Source organism: Tursiops truncatus, chromosome X (genome assembly GCF_011762595.2).
Source record: "Tursiops truncatus isolate mTurTru1 chromosome X, mTurTru1.mat.Y, whole genome shotgun sequence".
Classification (NCBI taxonomy): domain Eukaryota; kingdom Metazoa; phylum Chordata; class Mammalia; order Artiodactyla; family Delphinidae; genus Tursiops; species Tursiops truncatus.
Genome location: NC_047055.1, coordinates 5,008,740 through 5,025,923, shown reverse-complemented (window position 1 = coordinate 5,025,923; position 17,184 = coordinate 5,008,740). Strand labels below are relative to the sequence as shown.

The 17,184-nt window shown below is 47.4% G+C and overlaps 1 protein-coding gene across 1 annotated transcript in view; it reads left to right on the top strand.

The window, feature by feature from the left end:
* The window catches only part of AFF2 (ALF transcription elongation factor 2), a 323,837-nt gene extending 311,607 nt beyond the window's left edge, over window positions 1–12,230 (top strand). The window contains exons 17-19 of the mRNA XM_073799704.1: window positions 1,383–1,435; window positions 7,268–7,458; window positions 11,987–12,230. Of these exons, the coding sequence (XP_073655805.1) occupies window positions 1,383–1,435; window positions 7,268–7,458; window positions 11,987–12,108 (366 nt within the window). The 3' untranslated portion in view covers window positions 12,109–12,230. The remainder of the gene's footprint in view (window positions 1–1,382; window positions 1,436–7,267; window positions 7,459–11,986) is intronic.
* The last annotated feature ends 4,954 nt before the right edge of the window (window positions 12,231–17,184 follow it).

Here is a 17,184-nt window from a genome sequence, read left to right as displayed (position 1 = left end):
TGTGCTCCACAAGTGTACCGCCACTACAACAGAGGAGACCCCTTCTTTTTTTAAAAATGTATTTGGTTGAAGTCTAGTTGATTTACAATGTTGTGTTAATTTCTGCTGTAAGGCAAAGCGATTCAGTTGTATACATTCTTTTTCATATTCTTTTCCATTGTGGTTTATCCCAGCGTATTGAATAGAGTTCCCTGCGCTCTACAGTAGGACCTTGTTGTTTATCTATCCTATACATACTAGTTTGCATCTGCTGACCCCAAACTCCCAACCCACCCCTCCCCCACACCCCCTCCCCCTTGGCAACCACAAGTCTGCCCTCTATGTCTGTGAGTCCGTTTGTTTCATAGATATGTTCAATTGTTGTCATATTTTAGATTCCACATATAAGTGATATCATATGATATTTGTCTTTCTCTTTCTGACTTACTTCACACTCAGTATGATCATCTCTAGGTCCATCCATGTTGCTGCAAATGGCATCATTTCATTCTTTGTAATGGCTGAGTAATATTCCATTGTATATATGCACCACATCTTCTTTATCTACTCATCTGTTTATGGACACAGGTTGCTTCCATATCTTCGATATTGTAAATAGTGTTGTGATGAGCATTGGGGTGCAGGTATCTTTTCAAAGGATGGTTTTCTCTGAATATATGTCCAGGAGTGGGATTGCTGGATCATATGGTAGCTCTATTTTTAGTTTTTGAGGAACCTCCATACTGTCTTCCATAGCGGCTGCACCAATTTACATTCCCACCAACAGTGCAGGGGGGTTCCCTTTTCGAGGAGGCCCATTCTTTAAACCAGCCCATCCGAGGGAAAGATTGTTTAGTGATCCACTGTAATGCAGCCCTGCAAAACCGTCAGCCATGAGGATATGCATGTGATGATAGTAGATCAAGGTGCTTCACACACACACACACGAATGCTGCTTGGTCCTGGCGAGTTCCTGGGATTTCAGAAATGACCTCCTACCTTGCATCCCAGGGAAAAAGTTTGTAACTGGAGCTAAAGGTGAAAAGCTTGTCTGTACTCTGAAGAGCTTGTTTTGCAGAATAAATTTCAGATGAGGATAATTAAACCACTTCTTGGAGAACTGAGTCTGATTTCACTGGGCCTTTTAGTATATAAGATCTTTCATCAAGTGACTTTCATGGTCCTGATTGGAGCCCACTAATTATCCCAACCAGCTATTTTCATCGAGTGCGCATCGTGGTGTGCTGACGTGCACATACATTCCAGCTCTGGTAAGGAAACAGGAGGCATCCCGAAATGCTGCAATCAATATTAATGTACTCGAAATCACACTTCCATCTGTTTCTGAATTAATAAAACACAAGATAGATGTCCTCATTTCCCTCTCTCTTTCTCTCTTTTAGCAAAATGCTTCAAAAGTCGCTCAGATACCATCTCCATGGGTAGGCAATGGAAAGTAAGTATCTTCTGAAAATTATTTTTTCATGAAAATCAGCGATCGAATAGACCCCAAATATTGGGTATTGACAACCCCAGGTGGAAAGGTCAGTTCTGAATCTACAGTAATTTTGGTGCACGCAGAATTCTAGTCAGGTTTCAGCTAATAGCAGGACAGAAAAGTTTAAGATGATGTGATTCCAAATTTCTTTCACTATTTGATCTTTAAGCCAAATGACGGCCATAAAAGTATCAGTTAATGAGATGGCAAGCACCGTGCCATTTCGGGGAGGCAGGGTAAAGTTACCTCCACTGCAGTGATTTTTCAGTGAGTCACTCAGTAATGAAAGACCAATGAAATATTCATTGATATATGGTAAGTGCTTTAATAAAACCAGAGGCATAATAGCGCTGAAAATGTGAAGGCACTTGGTCAGCCAATTATCTGAACCTTCATGATGATTTTTATATTAATACTAAAATACCCTGACCTGAAATGTAACAGCAGCTACGCTACTGCCGGTCTGAGGCTCAGTGAACTCACCCACTCTGCGGCCGTCCTTAGAGCCCTATCTGCTCGGGGCAGCTCAGCCCTCCAGCAGTAGGGCAGGAGCTGGGAAGCCAGCTGACGTGGGCCAGGAGCTGCCCTTAGCTCCCAAGGTAAACTAAGAGAGCCCCTTCCTCTCTCTACAATGAAAGGGCCGGACCCAGTGACATCGGAGGCTCATCTGAAGACAGGTTCCTTTTCAGAGGGCGACTTGGAATCCTAGTTCTGTCTCAGCCCTGAACTGCCTACATGCCCACACTTAACTGGCTTGAGCACCCGTTTCTCCTGTGATTCCAATACCTCCCTCACCACCCCAAGCCCACTTCCCACCAGTGGATGTATACCTTCACAAAGAGCTGGGGGGGGGGGTTCCCCATTTTTCTTCATTTCAAAATTCTTATGTCTCTGATCAAAACACTTTCTTGAACAGTGAAATAGTCTCCCGAAGCAGTGGGATTGTGAACTCTAAGATCATAAAAACATTCAGAGTGAGGGAGCAGATCCATTCAAAACTACGTGTTAACTCAATTACTGTATTGAAAGGAAGTGCCGTTCAAACTGTTGAATTAGGTCTCACTCTTATACTGACGGACAAAAGTGAAAGAACGCTTCTCTCTGGAAGCTCAGAAAATAAAAATAACTATTGAAAGGCCCAGAGAAAGCTATTTTCTCTGAGCACGGAGTAAAGCAAGGGCAAATTCAGGTAAGCAGCCATTAAAGGATCATTGGGAAAAAAATTTTTTTTAATTCTGCAACGAAAGAACTCAAACACATTGTACGCTTGTGAAGTCACGTGAAAAGCGTCCCGAAATGATTTTTAAAGCAGCTCCTGTCTGAAGAAAGCACAATCCCGTTGGTAGTCCAGAGAGCTTTTGAATGAGGCAACTCAAAACGGTCGCCCAGAGGTTACAGCCCATTCATTCAGCAAACACTTTGGGTACATTTCCCTACAAGAGACCTGGGACGCAGCGGAATTCCAAGGGCTCCCTGCACTCGAGAAGCACGCAGTCCAGTGGAGGGGGGTGACAGGTATGAACAAAGTTCTGCAGACACCCAAGCAAAAGAGAGCGCGGACCTCCATGGGTGGTCAGGGAGGGCTTCTTTGTCTCCCAGCAACACTATAGCCTGCTTCCCCCAGCGAATGATGACAGCTGGCCCCGCACCAGACCTTTCACGATGCCTTGACCCTGACCGTGAAGAAGCAGTTGGAAGAAGGAGAAGAAAAATCCGCTTGATATAGAGCAGGGGTCGGCAAACCTTTTCTGCAAAGGGCCGGATAGTACATACTTGGGGCTTTGCCGGCCCAGAGGCAAAACCGAGGGTGTCATATGTAAAGAGAACATAAGAGAAAACAAGTTTCCACAAACATCTCACTGATGAAATTCAGAATATAACAGCAGTTAAGTACAAGTTTTATAATACAAGTCTGTTCAGGAGAGGAATGGAATTTTGAAAAAATAACATTTTGCGTCACTGGGGTTCAAAGGTAGCATTCTCGCTCATCCAATTGACTGCAAATGTCCATCTTTTCACACCATTCATAGCTCACAGGCCATACAGAAACAGGTGGTGCACCAGCTTTTTTGACCTCCACAGAGAGTCATGGAAACCATGTTATGGAGAGTCTAAAAGGGCGGGGCAGCAGTCTCAGATGTCACCCAGAGAGAATAAAAAGAAAGACGGCGGGGAAGGCTATGGAAGGAGGAAAGAACGAGGCCATCTGAGGCCTTTAGAAGAACTCTTTCAGTAGACAGGTGGCCGTGGGTACCATATTGAAAGGGTTGGAAGAGAAGAGATATCTCCACATGTTTGGGACATTGGCCAATAAAAAGATGTGAGGAGTTTGGTGGTCACTGGAGGGAACATTCCCATCAGGCAAAACTTCTCCCCAAGATTAGGGAGGGCTGTGCCTGCGTGAACGTGGCGTGAGCTTGGGGACAGTGGTAGAAACAAGCCAGTGTGGACTCAAGGGTGAGGGTCAAGATGAACACCCAAGTCAGGTGAATCCTTTAGCAGAGGGAGTGTAGGACTTTGAGGTAATTTGATGGAATGGAAGGAGAGTGGACTTTGGAGGAAAACAGACCTGCTTTCAAATCCTGGCCCTTCAACCGATTTGCTACGTGACCCTCAAAAAGGAGCTGAATTTCTCTGAGCCCTTTTGCCATCTGTGAAACAGTGGTGGCAGAAACTCGCCCACAGAGTTGTCACAAGGCTTAGAGATAATATCGGTGAAGCCCAGAGCACTGGGCTTGGTGCACGGCAACTTTAACAAATAGTGGCTCCTGCCACTGCCACGTTTTGTTGTCATTGTTACCTTTTTGAGTTGGAAAACATCAGTGATCTCGCCCCTAGAGCTCCCACAGCTCTTGGTGTACACTTCACTTTTGGCACTTAGCCGAGATTGTCAGAATTTAACGGAGTTCCCTCCCCATTAGACTATTTGCTCGTTTCGATAAGGGGCTGCTCATTCTTTTATTCACCAGATATTTATTGCATATGCCTGCTGTGTATGAGACACTCTGCCAGGCACTGTTGTACGTTGTTCGTCTTCCCTCCCCAGAGCACCTCATGTGTAGTGGATACTACATAATAACAGAGGGATGGCTGGAAGGTAATCCATTCATTTATCTAACGGGTATTAAGTACATGGTATGTGCACCAGGCACTGTTCTAGATGCTGGGAATGACGCTGGATGAAATAGACAAGGATCTAGAGACAAGGACCTCCTCAAGGTCACATTCTTTTGGAAGAGAAAGACAGTACAAAAAGAGTGCATATGCTAGATAATAAATGTCATAGAGGAAGGCGAAACAGGGAGCGGGGATAGAAAGGGCTGCTTGGCCTGGGGGAGGAAGATCCTGAATAGGGACATTAGGGAAGGATGATGGGAGGGCGAGCCACGCAGATCCCTGGGGGAAGTGCATTCCACGCGCAGGGCTCGCCACCACCTCCAACGGGGACGTGACTCGTGATTACCAGGAACAGCAGGGGCTGAGTGCGGTTGGGAGGCAAGGGAGCATGTTGGACGCCCAGGGTGCTTATGCTGTGAGTGGTCGGAAGCCCGTGCTGGGGCGTACACACTCATGGCCACGTGCCACGGACGTGTGAAGAACAGCACCAGATCTGAAGGAGATCCACAGAGGGAGAACTGAACGACGAAGCCCAAGCTGTGGGGAGAGCCAAGCTGGGGTTGGAGGCACACCAAGATGAGGCGGCAACGGCCCTCTTTCAGCCAGAGGCAGTGTCCTAGGCAGGTTTTGATTCGTGGATGTCACGCGTCTGATGCTGTGTGCAGGGTGTGCAGCCGTCCTCCGCGCAAGGTCAGCTCACAGAGCCTCGTGTCAGGTCCGTCGTGACCAAAACCGAACACATGCCCTCGCTCTCCTCGCCTCCACCGCTGATTATTTAAAAGAAGGTGCCGAGTGGAAGGGAAAGAAAGCCCCTCAATAGCTCTTCAACGTTGTAAACTGAAAAGGCCTTTTCAGGATGTAGGAGATAAACGGAGGTGATGTGTTTCCCCTTATGACTTCTGGACATGATTGGAAATCACTGAATCCAGCCTTTTCTTGCAGGCCAGGGAAGGTCCAGCGAGGGGAGGGGTCTCAGGAGCACACGGCAATTGTACGTAAGGCAGGGCCAGGCTAGAGTCCCGGTCCCTGGGATTCCAGAACTTTCCCAGCACCCCACGGTCCCCCTCTCAACATCTGTGACACTGACACCTCTGCAGTCTTCTCTAGAGATTACAAATGAGGACGTTTTCCTTTCTGGCCGTAAATTGACATTTACGGGTTAATGACCACCACTGGGTGGGAAAAGACTAGAAAATAGCATTTGCAACCTGCCATGACAAAAAAATCTAGCATTCACTGCTCTTTTGCTAACACTTCTGTGCCCAGGTCCCTGAGTTTAACCATTCCCCTGACCACACCCCGCCTTGAAAGTAAATCTTTCCATCAAGAAGTATCAAACATCTCAGAAATTATAAACAGAGCAGGAAAACCTTCACACCCTCTTCCATCACACAAGCGCAGAGCACTTGCACAGAGGATCCACTTTCCCCCTCATGCCAGAACATACCAGAAGACATACTCTGTTTGCGGAAATGGACCAATGCCCTCCCGTGGCTGTAGGCACCGCCTGCGTGAGTCTCAGGCGAGTGCATCAGTTGAGTTGCTCCCAGACCGAGTCAGCCCCGCTTTGGCATTTTGGTACGTGGTGACTGCCGTTCCCCCAAATCCTCTGTGTATGCAGCCTGTCAGGGTGCGCATCTGTTCTAGGAGCAGAGATCGGCTCTGAGAAATACAGCCACCCTGCAAAGGTAGTTGCCAACAGGTGGCTGGCACAGGGGAGGGAGTGTGAGAAGGGCGCCTCACGATGGGCAGTCATTCGAAGGCTGGCTGAACGAGGACAGGGGGGCTGGTGGGTGTGCATAGGTCTTGCTCGTGGGCACAGGCAGCCACCCAGCCTTTGGGACTGTCCCTGACCCTCCATGCGACGTGCAGCCAGCCGGCGACTTCTTGTTGCTGGCATTAAAGGATTAAACAAAAATCTACCTCCGAACATTGGTCCTGCCCAAAGTACGAACTCCCCAAACTTCTCTTTATAACCTAGTGTGCAGGTGAACCGCCAGCGATTAACAGCCATCCTGTAGCCACGTCTTAAAGAATCCTAAAGAGATATTCATAATCTTATTGTTCAAAACACTTTGATAAGAGACCAGTACTGCACATCAAGTCTTTTCTAAGTGCCAGTATCCATTCTGGCAGCAGGTAGAGAAATCATCGTAGCTCTGAGCTGATGCTTTCTCTGGAACATCAGAAGACTTGTTAGATGTATTCAAAGTAAGAGCTACATTTGTGGGTAGAATTAATGCCAGAGGAAGATTCACCCAGCTCTCTGTGTGGTATTTTAAAACAAAGTAGCGATGTGCATGGAGTCGTCAGTGGTTCCCAAAGGCAGTCAGACTTCAGGGTTTAAAGCTAGAAAAGGATAAGGATGGCTCGTTCTACAGCCTGGCCCTGTGGCCCCGTGTGGGTTGGTCTAATGAGGCAGGAACAGGGCGATAATAAGTTCTCTCTACGCTGGGGCCTCTGGAGAAAGCTACGGTGCTGGCAAAAGCTATAGGATGTCCTCTGAGAGGAGTCGGTGGGTTGCAAGAGCAAGCTTCATATATGTTCACCATGCTAAAACTCACTGTGGCAAATCACGTCCTCATGAGGACCCAGTGTGATGGGGGAGGCCTAGGACGCCGCTGTCACTCTTCCCAAGCAACCTAACAAAGCCTGTCTCTTCCCATCCCCCAGAAACACTCCATCCCCAGTGTCTCTCAACAACGTGTCTCCCATCAACGCAATGGGGAACTGTAACAACGGCCCGGTCACCATCCCCCAGCGCATTCACCACATGGCCGCCAGCCATGTCAACATCACTAGCAACGTGTTACGGGGCTACGAACACTGGGACATGGCCGACAAACTGACGAGAGAGAATAAAGGTATGCTGCTCTGCTCGACCCATTGCTCACGGGCCATGGTGGAGTCAACTTGCTTTCAATGGCTTGCGTTTTCCGTGGTGGCCTTCTCTTTCTGTCTGATTTCCAGGGCTACGTGAGGGAAGAGGGGGTTAGCTCAGGGCTGACGTGGTGACCAGTTTTTGCTGAGAGAGTGAAAAAGGCCTAGGATTGAGTTCTCCTTTAAAGTTTAAAGTAACTTGACCTATGATGTGTTGGCAAATGTCTGTTTCGCATTTTCACTCAATGGTAAGGATCAATGCAGAGAAACAGAGCAAAGGGGAAAAGAATGATTTGCAAATTAGTTGGGATTAAGGCACTTGGCTTTTTTATTTTTTTGGAGAGGTGGGGTTGAACCAAGGCCTTTTACCTTCGTTTTAATCGTCAGCTCCAGTGAGTACATGACGATGCGGCTTTGCAGTCAGAAGCCAAGGCCAAGGCTCAGCTAGTGTTTTTCACCCACTGACACCTGGGATGAAAGATCAGAGCCCTGTTCATGGGAACACATGAGGTTGGCTACAAAACAAATGTGAGGAGAGCCCTGCTTCACCAGAGGGTGAGTCAGTGGTCCTCCGCCACTCATGCTGCCATCTGTGACCCTAGCTGTCACACAGGTTCGCCCCAAAGCCGCCTATCCTAATGAAGACGGGAAGTTCAAAGAAACCATACTTTTGCCCTGGCCGTTCAGTTGACTTCGGTGATTCTGGCCCAGCAGTCAGCGACAGACCCACTCTAGTCGAAGTGAGGACAGATGTGGGTCTTTCTGAATCAGACTGCAAAGAGGTGACCTGTGGTTTAGAGCAGTAGAGACATCTGGCTAGGTACAGGCAAGAATTAGCATCTCGCAGGCTGGTGGCCCCTGCTGGGACAGGGTATGGTATAAGTTGCATGGAGTGGGCTTGGGTCCCAGACAGTGACAGGACTTTCTTGGAATCAGGCTGGGGCTGCAGGCTACCTAGATGCAGAGGGGCGTTCCCGTGGGTTACCGGCCCCTCCTCCTGGCTGCATCTCTATTGCGGCATCACTAAGCGGGCGGGGAAACTGTCCCACGGAACTAGGAAGGGTGAGATTTTGAAGCCTAATCACTTAAGCTTGAATCCTGTCGGGCACTGGCTGGGTGACCCCAGGCAAGTTACTGAAATCTGTGAGCTACTCCCTAGCTTCCATCTCTAGAATGGATATAATAGGCTGATGATGAAACTACCCAGAAGGATGGTAGACATGGGTGGAATAAAATAAGATGTGTAAATCACCTAGCATAAAATATCAAGTGCGAGGTAGAAATCCTACAAAGATTTCTTTCTCTTTCCTTACTCCATATGATGACACATCTATATAATTGAAAGAGTCTGTGGCTATCAAAGCATATTGCATAATTTGGGACTCCGACCCCTTGACCCAGCTCTAAACTTGCACTGGCTCCTAGGGCTATTTGCATGTGTTGGTTCTGTGTGTTCCTGCGGTCATTTCTATACGCCAGGTGCTGTACTATTTGTTTTATCATTTGTTGTGTCATTTAGCCCCATTTCCTAGCTGTAGAAACCGAGGCTCAGTGAGATGCAGAAATTCACCCATGATATCACAGCTCATCATATTGGAAGCAGAAACTGAATCGAGAAATGTCTGGTTTCAGAGTGTGAACTTTTATCCTATAGGATGCACTGCCCATCTAGAGGGCGAGATTAACAACGGGTCCTTGGAGACCTTCAGTGAGCTCCTGTCCTCAGTTATCTGAGTAATGGGCAGTTCTTAACTTGTCCACTTCCCTAGGCTTCTGGAAATCCAAAGACAACTAACCCAGACAACCAGGCCAATCCAAGGGTTCTAGAATTGCTCAGGAAGGCATAAAGCATTTTAAGTCTTGCCTAGCTTGTCGGCCTCTGCTCTTCTCTGTCTTATTTTGTATTGGTAACTGGAGAGCTGTTCAATATTTATGGATTTCCTTCATAATTGCATCTATTTTCAAAATCTGTTAAAGTAATTCCTTCTAAATTAACCACAGAACTTTCCAGGAGCAATGTAGCGGCTGGGCTGACGTTGGACTCAGATGGTGCTCATCTTGGCCTTAGCACAGTGTGTCAAGGAGTTGTTCAATTCCCTGACTAATATTGAATCAAAATGACTGTGTCAGTCTACCAGCAGAAAGATGCTGCACCCCGCTGGTGTGGTCCTAGGGCTGTACCAGGGGCCGGGGAGAGGACCTAGTTTGGAATCTTCTGTTTACGGCCCTGAGTTTCACACACTTTGTCATTTCTGAACTGCTTGAAGTGGGGGTTTCTTCCCACATCTGTCTTGTCTACATAGACATGGGGAAACTGAGGCACTTCCCTTTTGATTGGTACTCTGCCTCCCACTGGAGACCACCACGTACCTGCACCTTTTTCCACCCAATCATGCAATGGAGGTGGCGGAGGTTGGCTGTCCCAGTGGAAGGTCTCCACCCCTGCCCCATGTCTGCCCACCTGTACAGCTGCAGATGGCTCATTGCAGAACATTCTGGTGCTCAAATGGGCCAATAGGGCTGATTCTGCCCTCTGGCCTTTATTCTAGAAGCCCGGTTCCTTACCTTCCCAGCTGCTGACTTGAAACACTTATTAAAATGGTGACCTGGGTACCCAATGAAAAGTGCCACCGCAGAGGCTTCCGTGGTGGCGCAGTGGTTGAGAGTCCGCCTGCCGATGCAGGGGACACGGGTTTGTGCCCCGGTTCGGGAAGATCCTACATGCCGCAGAGCGGCTGGGCCCGTGAGCCATGGCCGCTGAGCCTGGGCGTCCGGAGCCTGTGCTCCGCAACGGGAGAGGCCACAACAGTGAGAGGCCCGCATACCACAAAAAAAAAATAGAATGCCACCGCAGACTTTGTACACAATATCTAGGGGACATCCCACTCACGTTCACTCGACAACAACTGGGTCCTTTAACATCTCCCTTAATATTGTATTACGGAAGAGAGTGTTTTCAATGCCCAAAGTAATTTACTCCCTTATCAGCAGAAATTACTTTTATTGCATAGTACAGGTTAATAAGTATCACATAATCAAATGAAGCTGATACGCGGAGAAGGAGCCCATATGTTCTACATAACGTGAAGAATCAATGCATTGTTTAGTGAAATACCATCTGCTGGGCAATCAAGCACACATAACCCATGCATGGAAATTGCTTTCCAAGAAGGCAGGAGAGCATCCCAACCACTTGAAGGTAGTCTCCAGCCTCCTCCCCCCCACCGAGCCAGCACGAGTGATTTCCTCGTGGCTGAGGGAACAGGACGCCCAAGAGTTTCCTTCTCACCGAGATCATCGTGGTGCCAGACAGACGTGCAAAGGGGAAGCCTAGCTGCTTTCTAGGCATCATAGAGTTTTTCCCACAGACCTCCCACCCCGCCCCAAAGCAGACAGTCTAAGACTCTGGTCCCACTGCTTAGTAGTAAGGCCTCAGTGCCATTCCTTCCCCGAGTCAGCTGGAGGGGAATCGGCCAGGCAGTCTTACCATCCGTGTGCCGGGGGGCAGGGGGAAGTGCTATGCGACAGATCCTTACAGGTCATTTTCCTTCCCTAAAGGAGTAAGACTTACCAAACTAGATGCCTCCTAGACATTTATCTGGCCTTAGAGGCCGATGGCGCTAATGGCTGTCTAGGCTCACCAGCTGTATCTACGTCAAGGCAAGAAACATCGATACTCAGTTCATTTAGACAAAAGGAAAAGAGAATATTTTCAATTCCATAACGCATAGAATGAAAAACAGCTTGGTATCATATAGACCATGGCTCCCTACCATTTTGTGTATAAAGACCCCTTTCTAACTATAAATTTATAATATATAAAAATATAAATTCCAGGGCTTCCCTGGCGGCGCAGTGGTTGAGAGTCCGCCTGCCGATGCAGGGGACGCGGCTTCGTGCCCCGGTCCGGGAGGATCCCACGTGCCGCGGAGCGGCTGGGCCCGTGAGCCGTGGCCGCTGAGCCTGCGCGTCCGGGGCCTGTGCTCCGCCACGGGAGAGGCCACAACAGTGAGAGGCCCGCGTACCGCAAAACAAAAACAAAAATATAAATTCCATATTTTATATAAAATATATTTAGATACATTTTATTTTAGATACGTAATGTTATGTGTATATTTTCAATACATAAATATATGTTTCTATAAACATATGTAAATATTTAGACAAATATATTTTATAGGTACTATATGCATACTGTGATATGTGTGTGTCATCTGAGAAAATATGTGGTGATTTGAAAAAACTTACTATGAATGAACAGATTTGAACGAATTTGTGTTTTCTTAACCACAGTGACACAAACTTGATTTATGCTGTAGAGCTTGGGGCGCTAACAAAACATTAAAATAGTAGAGCTTGACATCCATATGGAGTTTGGGTCACCTAGCAGGTACTCTGGACACTTGTGTCGAAAGAATGAATGAACGCACAACGGATAACTTGTCCAACGCCCGCGTGGTTGTGGTCCTGCTGTCGTTCAAAGGCCTGACCGAGGTCTGCTCTGATTTTCAGAATTCTTTGGCGATCTGGACACGTTGATGGGGCCCCTGACCCAGCACAGCAGCATGACCAATCTCGTCCGCTACGTTCGCCAGGGACTGTGCTGGCTGCGCATCGACGCCCACTTGTTGTAGTGGGGTGCGCCCCCGTCTCCGGCACTGGTGGAACTCCACTCATTTGGGAAAATTCTCTTTGATTATGTTTGTTTTTATGCTTCTTTTGATATCTGTGAAAAACAGAGGTCATTGTAAGTGGACACTACACCTTGAGCAGTGTATCTTTTATCACTTAGTCATTTTTCAGTATTTTATATGCATTTCACAGATCCCACCATCCTTTTGTGCTTGATGGAATGACACAGTCCCTACAGTATTGTTTTAAGTCCACACTACCCACAACAAAGAATGGAAAGCAATTGTGAGAACAGGTTCCTGAGAAGTGAAACGGAATGTCATATATGAACGCAGGCACAGAGGACCTGCAAAGATGCAAATTGTCAGCAATAGCCATTCCCCAAACTGCACTCTTCTGTCCGGACAAGAACATACTTCAGAATCCTTTGTTAAACTTTTGGGGTTCCCACAGACTCAGTTTTCAGATGAGAATTTTCATTGTCGCAACCCACTGGTTAGATGTTGTAGCAACATCAGAAAGTCAAACTTAAGAAAATTAATGAGCACGGCAATGCCACTCTGAAATGCAGCCAGAGGACTTTTTAGTTAGTATCCCTTTCCTGATTCCCTATTTGAAAAACTTCAAGGATGAGAAGGAGTGGCAAGATTGATGTCGACAACAACGTTAAGGCATCAGCTGGCATAAATATTTTTGAACTCCGTGATTTGAAGCGTAAATCCTCACCCAGCATTCTCTTTGTGTAAAGCTCTCCCTTGGAGGGCAGTTCAGTCAGTGCACGCCCTCGTAGCCAAAACGCTACACTCCAGTTTTAGAGATGAGAGACGGGAGGGGTCTGGAAACCGTCCAGGGAATGCACACCTCTGCCTCTTTTGCAGTTGGTTGGCGGGGTCTACAACTGGCAGGACTTTTTTTTTTTATTGTGCTTTGCTCAGATCTCTGGAAACGAAAGTCAAGTTGTCACTACCTAGGAGTAATCATATACAGTTTGCTTCCTAGTGGCTTTAAAATCTGGACTTCCCCAAGTATTATCCCCATTTTCTATTTTACCGGGTTTCTTTTCCACTTCTCTCTGTTTTCTTCTACCTTTCTTTTCCTTTTTCTTTTCTTTCTTTTTTTGGGGGGGCTGCTCATTAGCTTTTGACGGAAATACAATCACTGGTTTTATTCAAGTCTATATTAGCTTGAATCATTTCCATGAAAATCCCGAAGAAAACTTCAAACTCTCTAAGTAGTAGCTAATCTTTTAACAAAAAAAATGAGTCTCGGGGTCATGCTTCACCCTAGGGTGGTTTTGACAGAGCCCTGAACATTGGGAACAGTTCCCTTGATTTGGAGATATTTCTGCATCAGTTGCGACTATCCCCACCCCTTTATGATCCTCTGCGTTCATTTTATGTCCCTAAACATCACAATGTAAATATCATCTTTGGTGTTCCAGCTCACTAGAAGAATTCCCCACACGTAGTAAAAACTATCCCTACGTTAGTTCCCTGTAATTACCTGCCGGTATCTAATTCCACATAGCCCTTCATCTGCTGAGTTATTGGATTCTCTTCACTGAGTTATGACCAGATAAATAATAGATATACACACACATGAAAGATGCAAACTTGTATGATTTTGAAAGCAAGTCACGCAAGTCTGTGATAAGAACGGCAAGGGATCACTCCGCACTCTCATTGTCAAGGTTAGCTGTATCCCCAGTTGCAAAAGAGCCAGACTTGAGCTCCGCTCTGGTCATCTCTGAGTTGAAGGCCCTTTGTTGTATCATAAGGGCTGTGGCAGTTGTCCTCCAATGGCTGAGGCCACGTTGTGAAAAGCTGACAGCTGGGAGCGTCCCAGCAGCTGAACCAGCACTTTTCATGCTCCCGGTACGGTTGAGCTGGACGTTGGCAGTCTCAGCGTCAAACCTCACACACGCAGACACACACACAGACCAATGAAACCCGAGAGAATCTTTTCTGAGCCTCTTAAGTGAGGAAAATGATCCTATGAACGACTCCGGACACCCAAGGTGGGTGTCACCTATCCAAATGAAGCTGATGGCTCTGCAGTGACTCAAGGTCTCTGTGTGTTTTCCACGGCTTATCAGGTAGAGTGCCTGACTATGACTATATGATGAAGCCCGCTGGCTTGCCTTGCAAGTTCAACCTAGACCACAATCCTAGACCATCATGGATTTAGGAGTAGATTCTTCTTGAAATTCAACCTCTGGAAAGTAGACATTAGAATGCTAGGGGCAGTTTCCCGGGGAAACTAGCACATTGCCTCATGAATGAAAGACTCGTAGCTCTAGTTTCAGTGCGTCATCATATCTACATGGCACACAGCACGGAAGCAGCAGAGCATCCTGCCTGCTGCCTGGTGTGTCACCCCTGGTGGCTAAATGTAAAGTGTGTGCCAGCTCAGTGGCACAATGACCAAATCTGACAGGCGAGCTCAGGATCACCACCTGATGGTTTAGCAGAGACCCATTTGTAAAGCAGCTTAGAAACCAATTAAACGTGGAGGATGAATTACCTTCCTCTCCCTGGAGGTGGACGTCTTTCGGTTTCCTGATTAAGGACTGTTGCTGTTTTCTAGGCACTCTGTTCATCACATTGTAAACGGTGATGTGTGTCGTAGGTGTGCAGCTATTTGAGGGATTGAGGGATTTTGTCAAGTAAGTCTCGTCGGTGTACCAGTTTGTGGGAGGGATACAAGACACGTGGATGGCGGTGAGAGATCCTGCCTCGAGACTTGGATGGAGGCTTGGTGAGACGCATCTCGCGATAAGCACATGGAGTTGGGGTAACGGGCAGAGAAACGGGCAGGTCCACCTGAGCGAGCAAGTACACAGAAGGATCTCAGCCCTGCAAGCGGGACCCCCGTAGGGCCACCACTATGCCTTCACTTGTCACCCAAGCTCCAACCACAGAGAGTTTGACAAGTTTGTGTTATGATGTTGGCTTGGCTTCGTATTTTAATTAACCTTGGATTTTTTAGTGGTTTTGTCATATTACTGTCTGAGTTTGGTAGGTAGGATTAATTTGAAAAGAGTATACTAGTGTGGTCCTCGGGGTAGGATTTAGCCGTGAGCATGTTGTTAGCCAGCCTGTAGACTGTTAATGACTTAATAATGTCATTGGGAAAATACTAGTAGTTTTCTATTTGGATGACAGAATTGGAAAAGCAGATTAGCTGCTGATAACTTTTCAAAGACTTGAGATTGGGATGCCTTTTTTCCACGTAATGACATCAAACGATTCAAATCTCCAATCAATAACCAAGTTGCTTGATTCAAAACCATTGGCTAAAATGTGTTTTGTTGAGTTTCCAAATGGTGGGTTTTCCTTTGGACATCACCTTGCTAGATTGCATTGGATTGGGTCTTCAGTGGGAAGATACTTGTCCTCTCGGTATCTTTCCCAGAGCTATCTAATTTGGATTGTGTTTTATTCAAATTCGCATCCCGGAGGTTGAAGTTGGAAAATGAAGTTGGAAAGCATTTCTGAAGGCAGAATTGATTTAGCTGTGAGGGAGGAGCCCTCACGTACTTCTCAACAGACATGATAAAATTTCACCTGCGTGAGTGGCAGGTGGGAGACAGCAAACTGGATCACTGGGTAGGACTACTCAGTAAGGCAATGAACTGCTTGCTTAGAGAGGCATCACTCTCCCCATGGAGAAAATGTGTGGCGAGACACTAGAGCTACACAACATTGAATGGATGGGTCGATTCCGTGCCCCCAAATTCAGTTCTGTGGGGAACAAATATGGCGCCCGTTGTCGCTCGCTCTATTATGCGACTGGCGGACTAAATTCTTCTTGGTTGTCGTTGTCGTTGTCGTTGTTGTTGTTCTCATTCCCACTTGCACAGCCTTATTCTCATGATGGAACTCTGATTCATTTGCTCTTCAGTGTTTGCAAACTCCAGCGACAGAACTGGCATCTGTGTATTGACGGTCAGCAGTGAGTGACCCTGGCAGGAGGCTAATCGGATAGGCTGGTCTCAGACATTAATCCTACCATCTGATATTTTCGGGGAAAGAAAAAGTATGAGTTCCCTTTCCGTTCCCCTCCTCACAAGTCTAGAAACCCCCTTTCCCAAGAGCATCACGTTTCCCTCTGTAATCCATCAACTCAAAGCAAATTGCATTGTGGGGAGGGCCGAGGCGGGTGGGGCCGAGGGTAGCGGGTAGGGAAGCCCTTCCAGTCCAGGCTGCAGTTCTCGCCCCTTTCTGCTTCTGACCTGAGATGGTAATAACTCCTTCATCAGGCTCACAATGGGTTTAGGGGACACGGAACTGCTGTTCCGATCCATGATCAATCATCGTTCTTCTAAGAGATTGGAGCTTTGCTGTTTCATTAACTGTGCAGTGTAGACTAATGGTGTTTAATAAAAATCATTCAAAATTTCAAACTCTTTTGCCAGTGACCTCAATTTTGTTGGCTCTTTGATTCATACCAGACTCTGCGGAGGGAAGGGGGAGACCCAGGAAGCCTGCTACCAGGCCCCTGGCAGGATGCTGTGGGGAGCACCCCCAGGGCCCACCAGCGCTTGCTGGTGAGCTGCCGCATGCAGACCAGCTGGGAACCCTCCTGAAGAAAGAATGCCCCCGTGGACGCTTGCAGCTGTGGCTAGCCTGTTCCTACCGAGGGAATCATTATTCTCCAGCCTCTGCAGCACGAAGCCAGCTGCCAGATCAGGACCTTAATCGGAATTGCAGGCACTTGACCTGTTTGGTTCTGGTCCACATCGCTCTCGTAGCTACCAAGTAGGGGAAACATCTCAGAGCCTAGAGCCCAGCAGGGCGCGGAAGGCTAGCCAAATGCACCCCAGAAGCACATGCCCTTCTGAGGTTCTGCGGTACTTGGTGACATCAGTGGAAGAGGAGCCCCTGGGCAGGAAGCAGCCTTGGGGAAACCCCCAAAGAGACTGGGTTGGTACCATGTCGCCCAGATACAGAACTAGCTTCTCCTTTGATCTGCCCGGCATGCTACCGCTGGTCTACTGCTCAAACGTTTAACAAGCTCTCTGAGAACGGAAAGCACTTGATTTGTAGCATTTGCCAGTCTCCATGGTGTAACTGCTC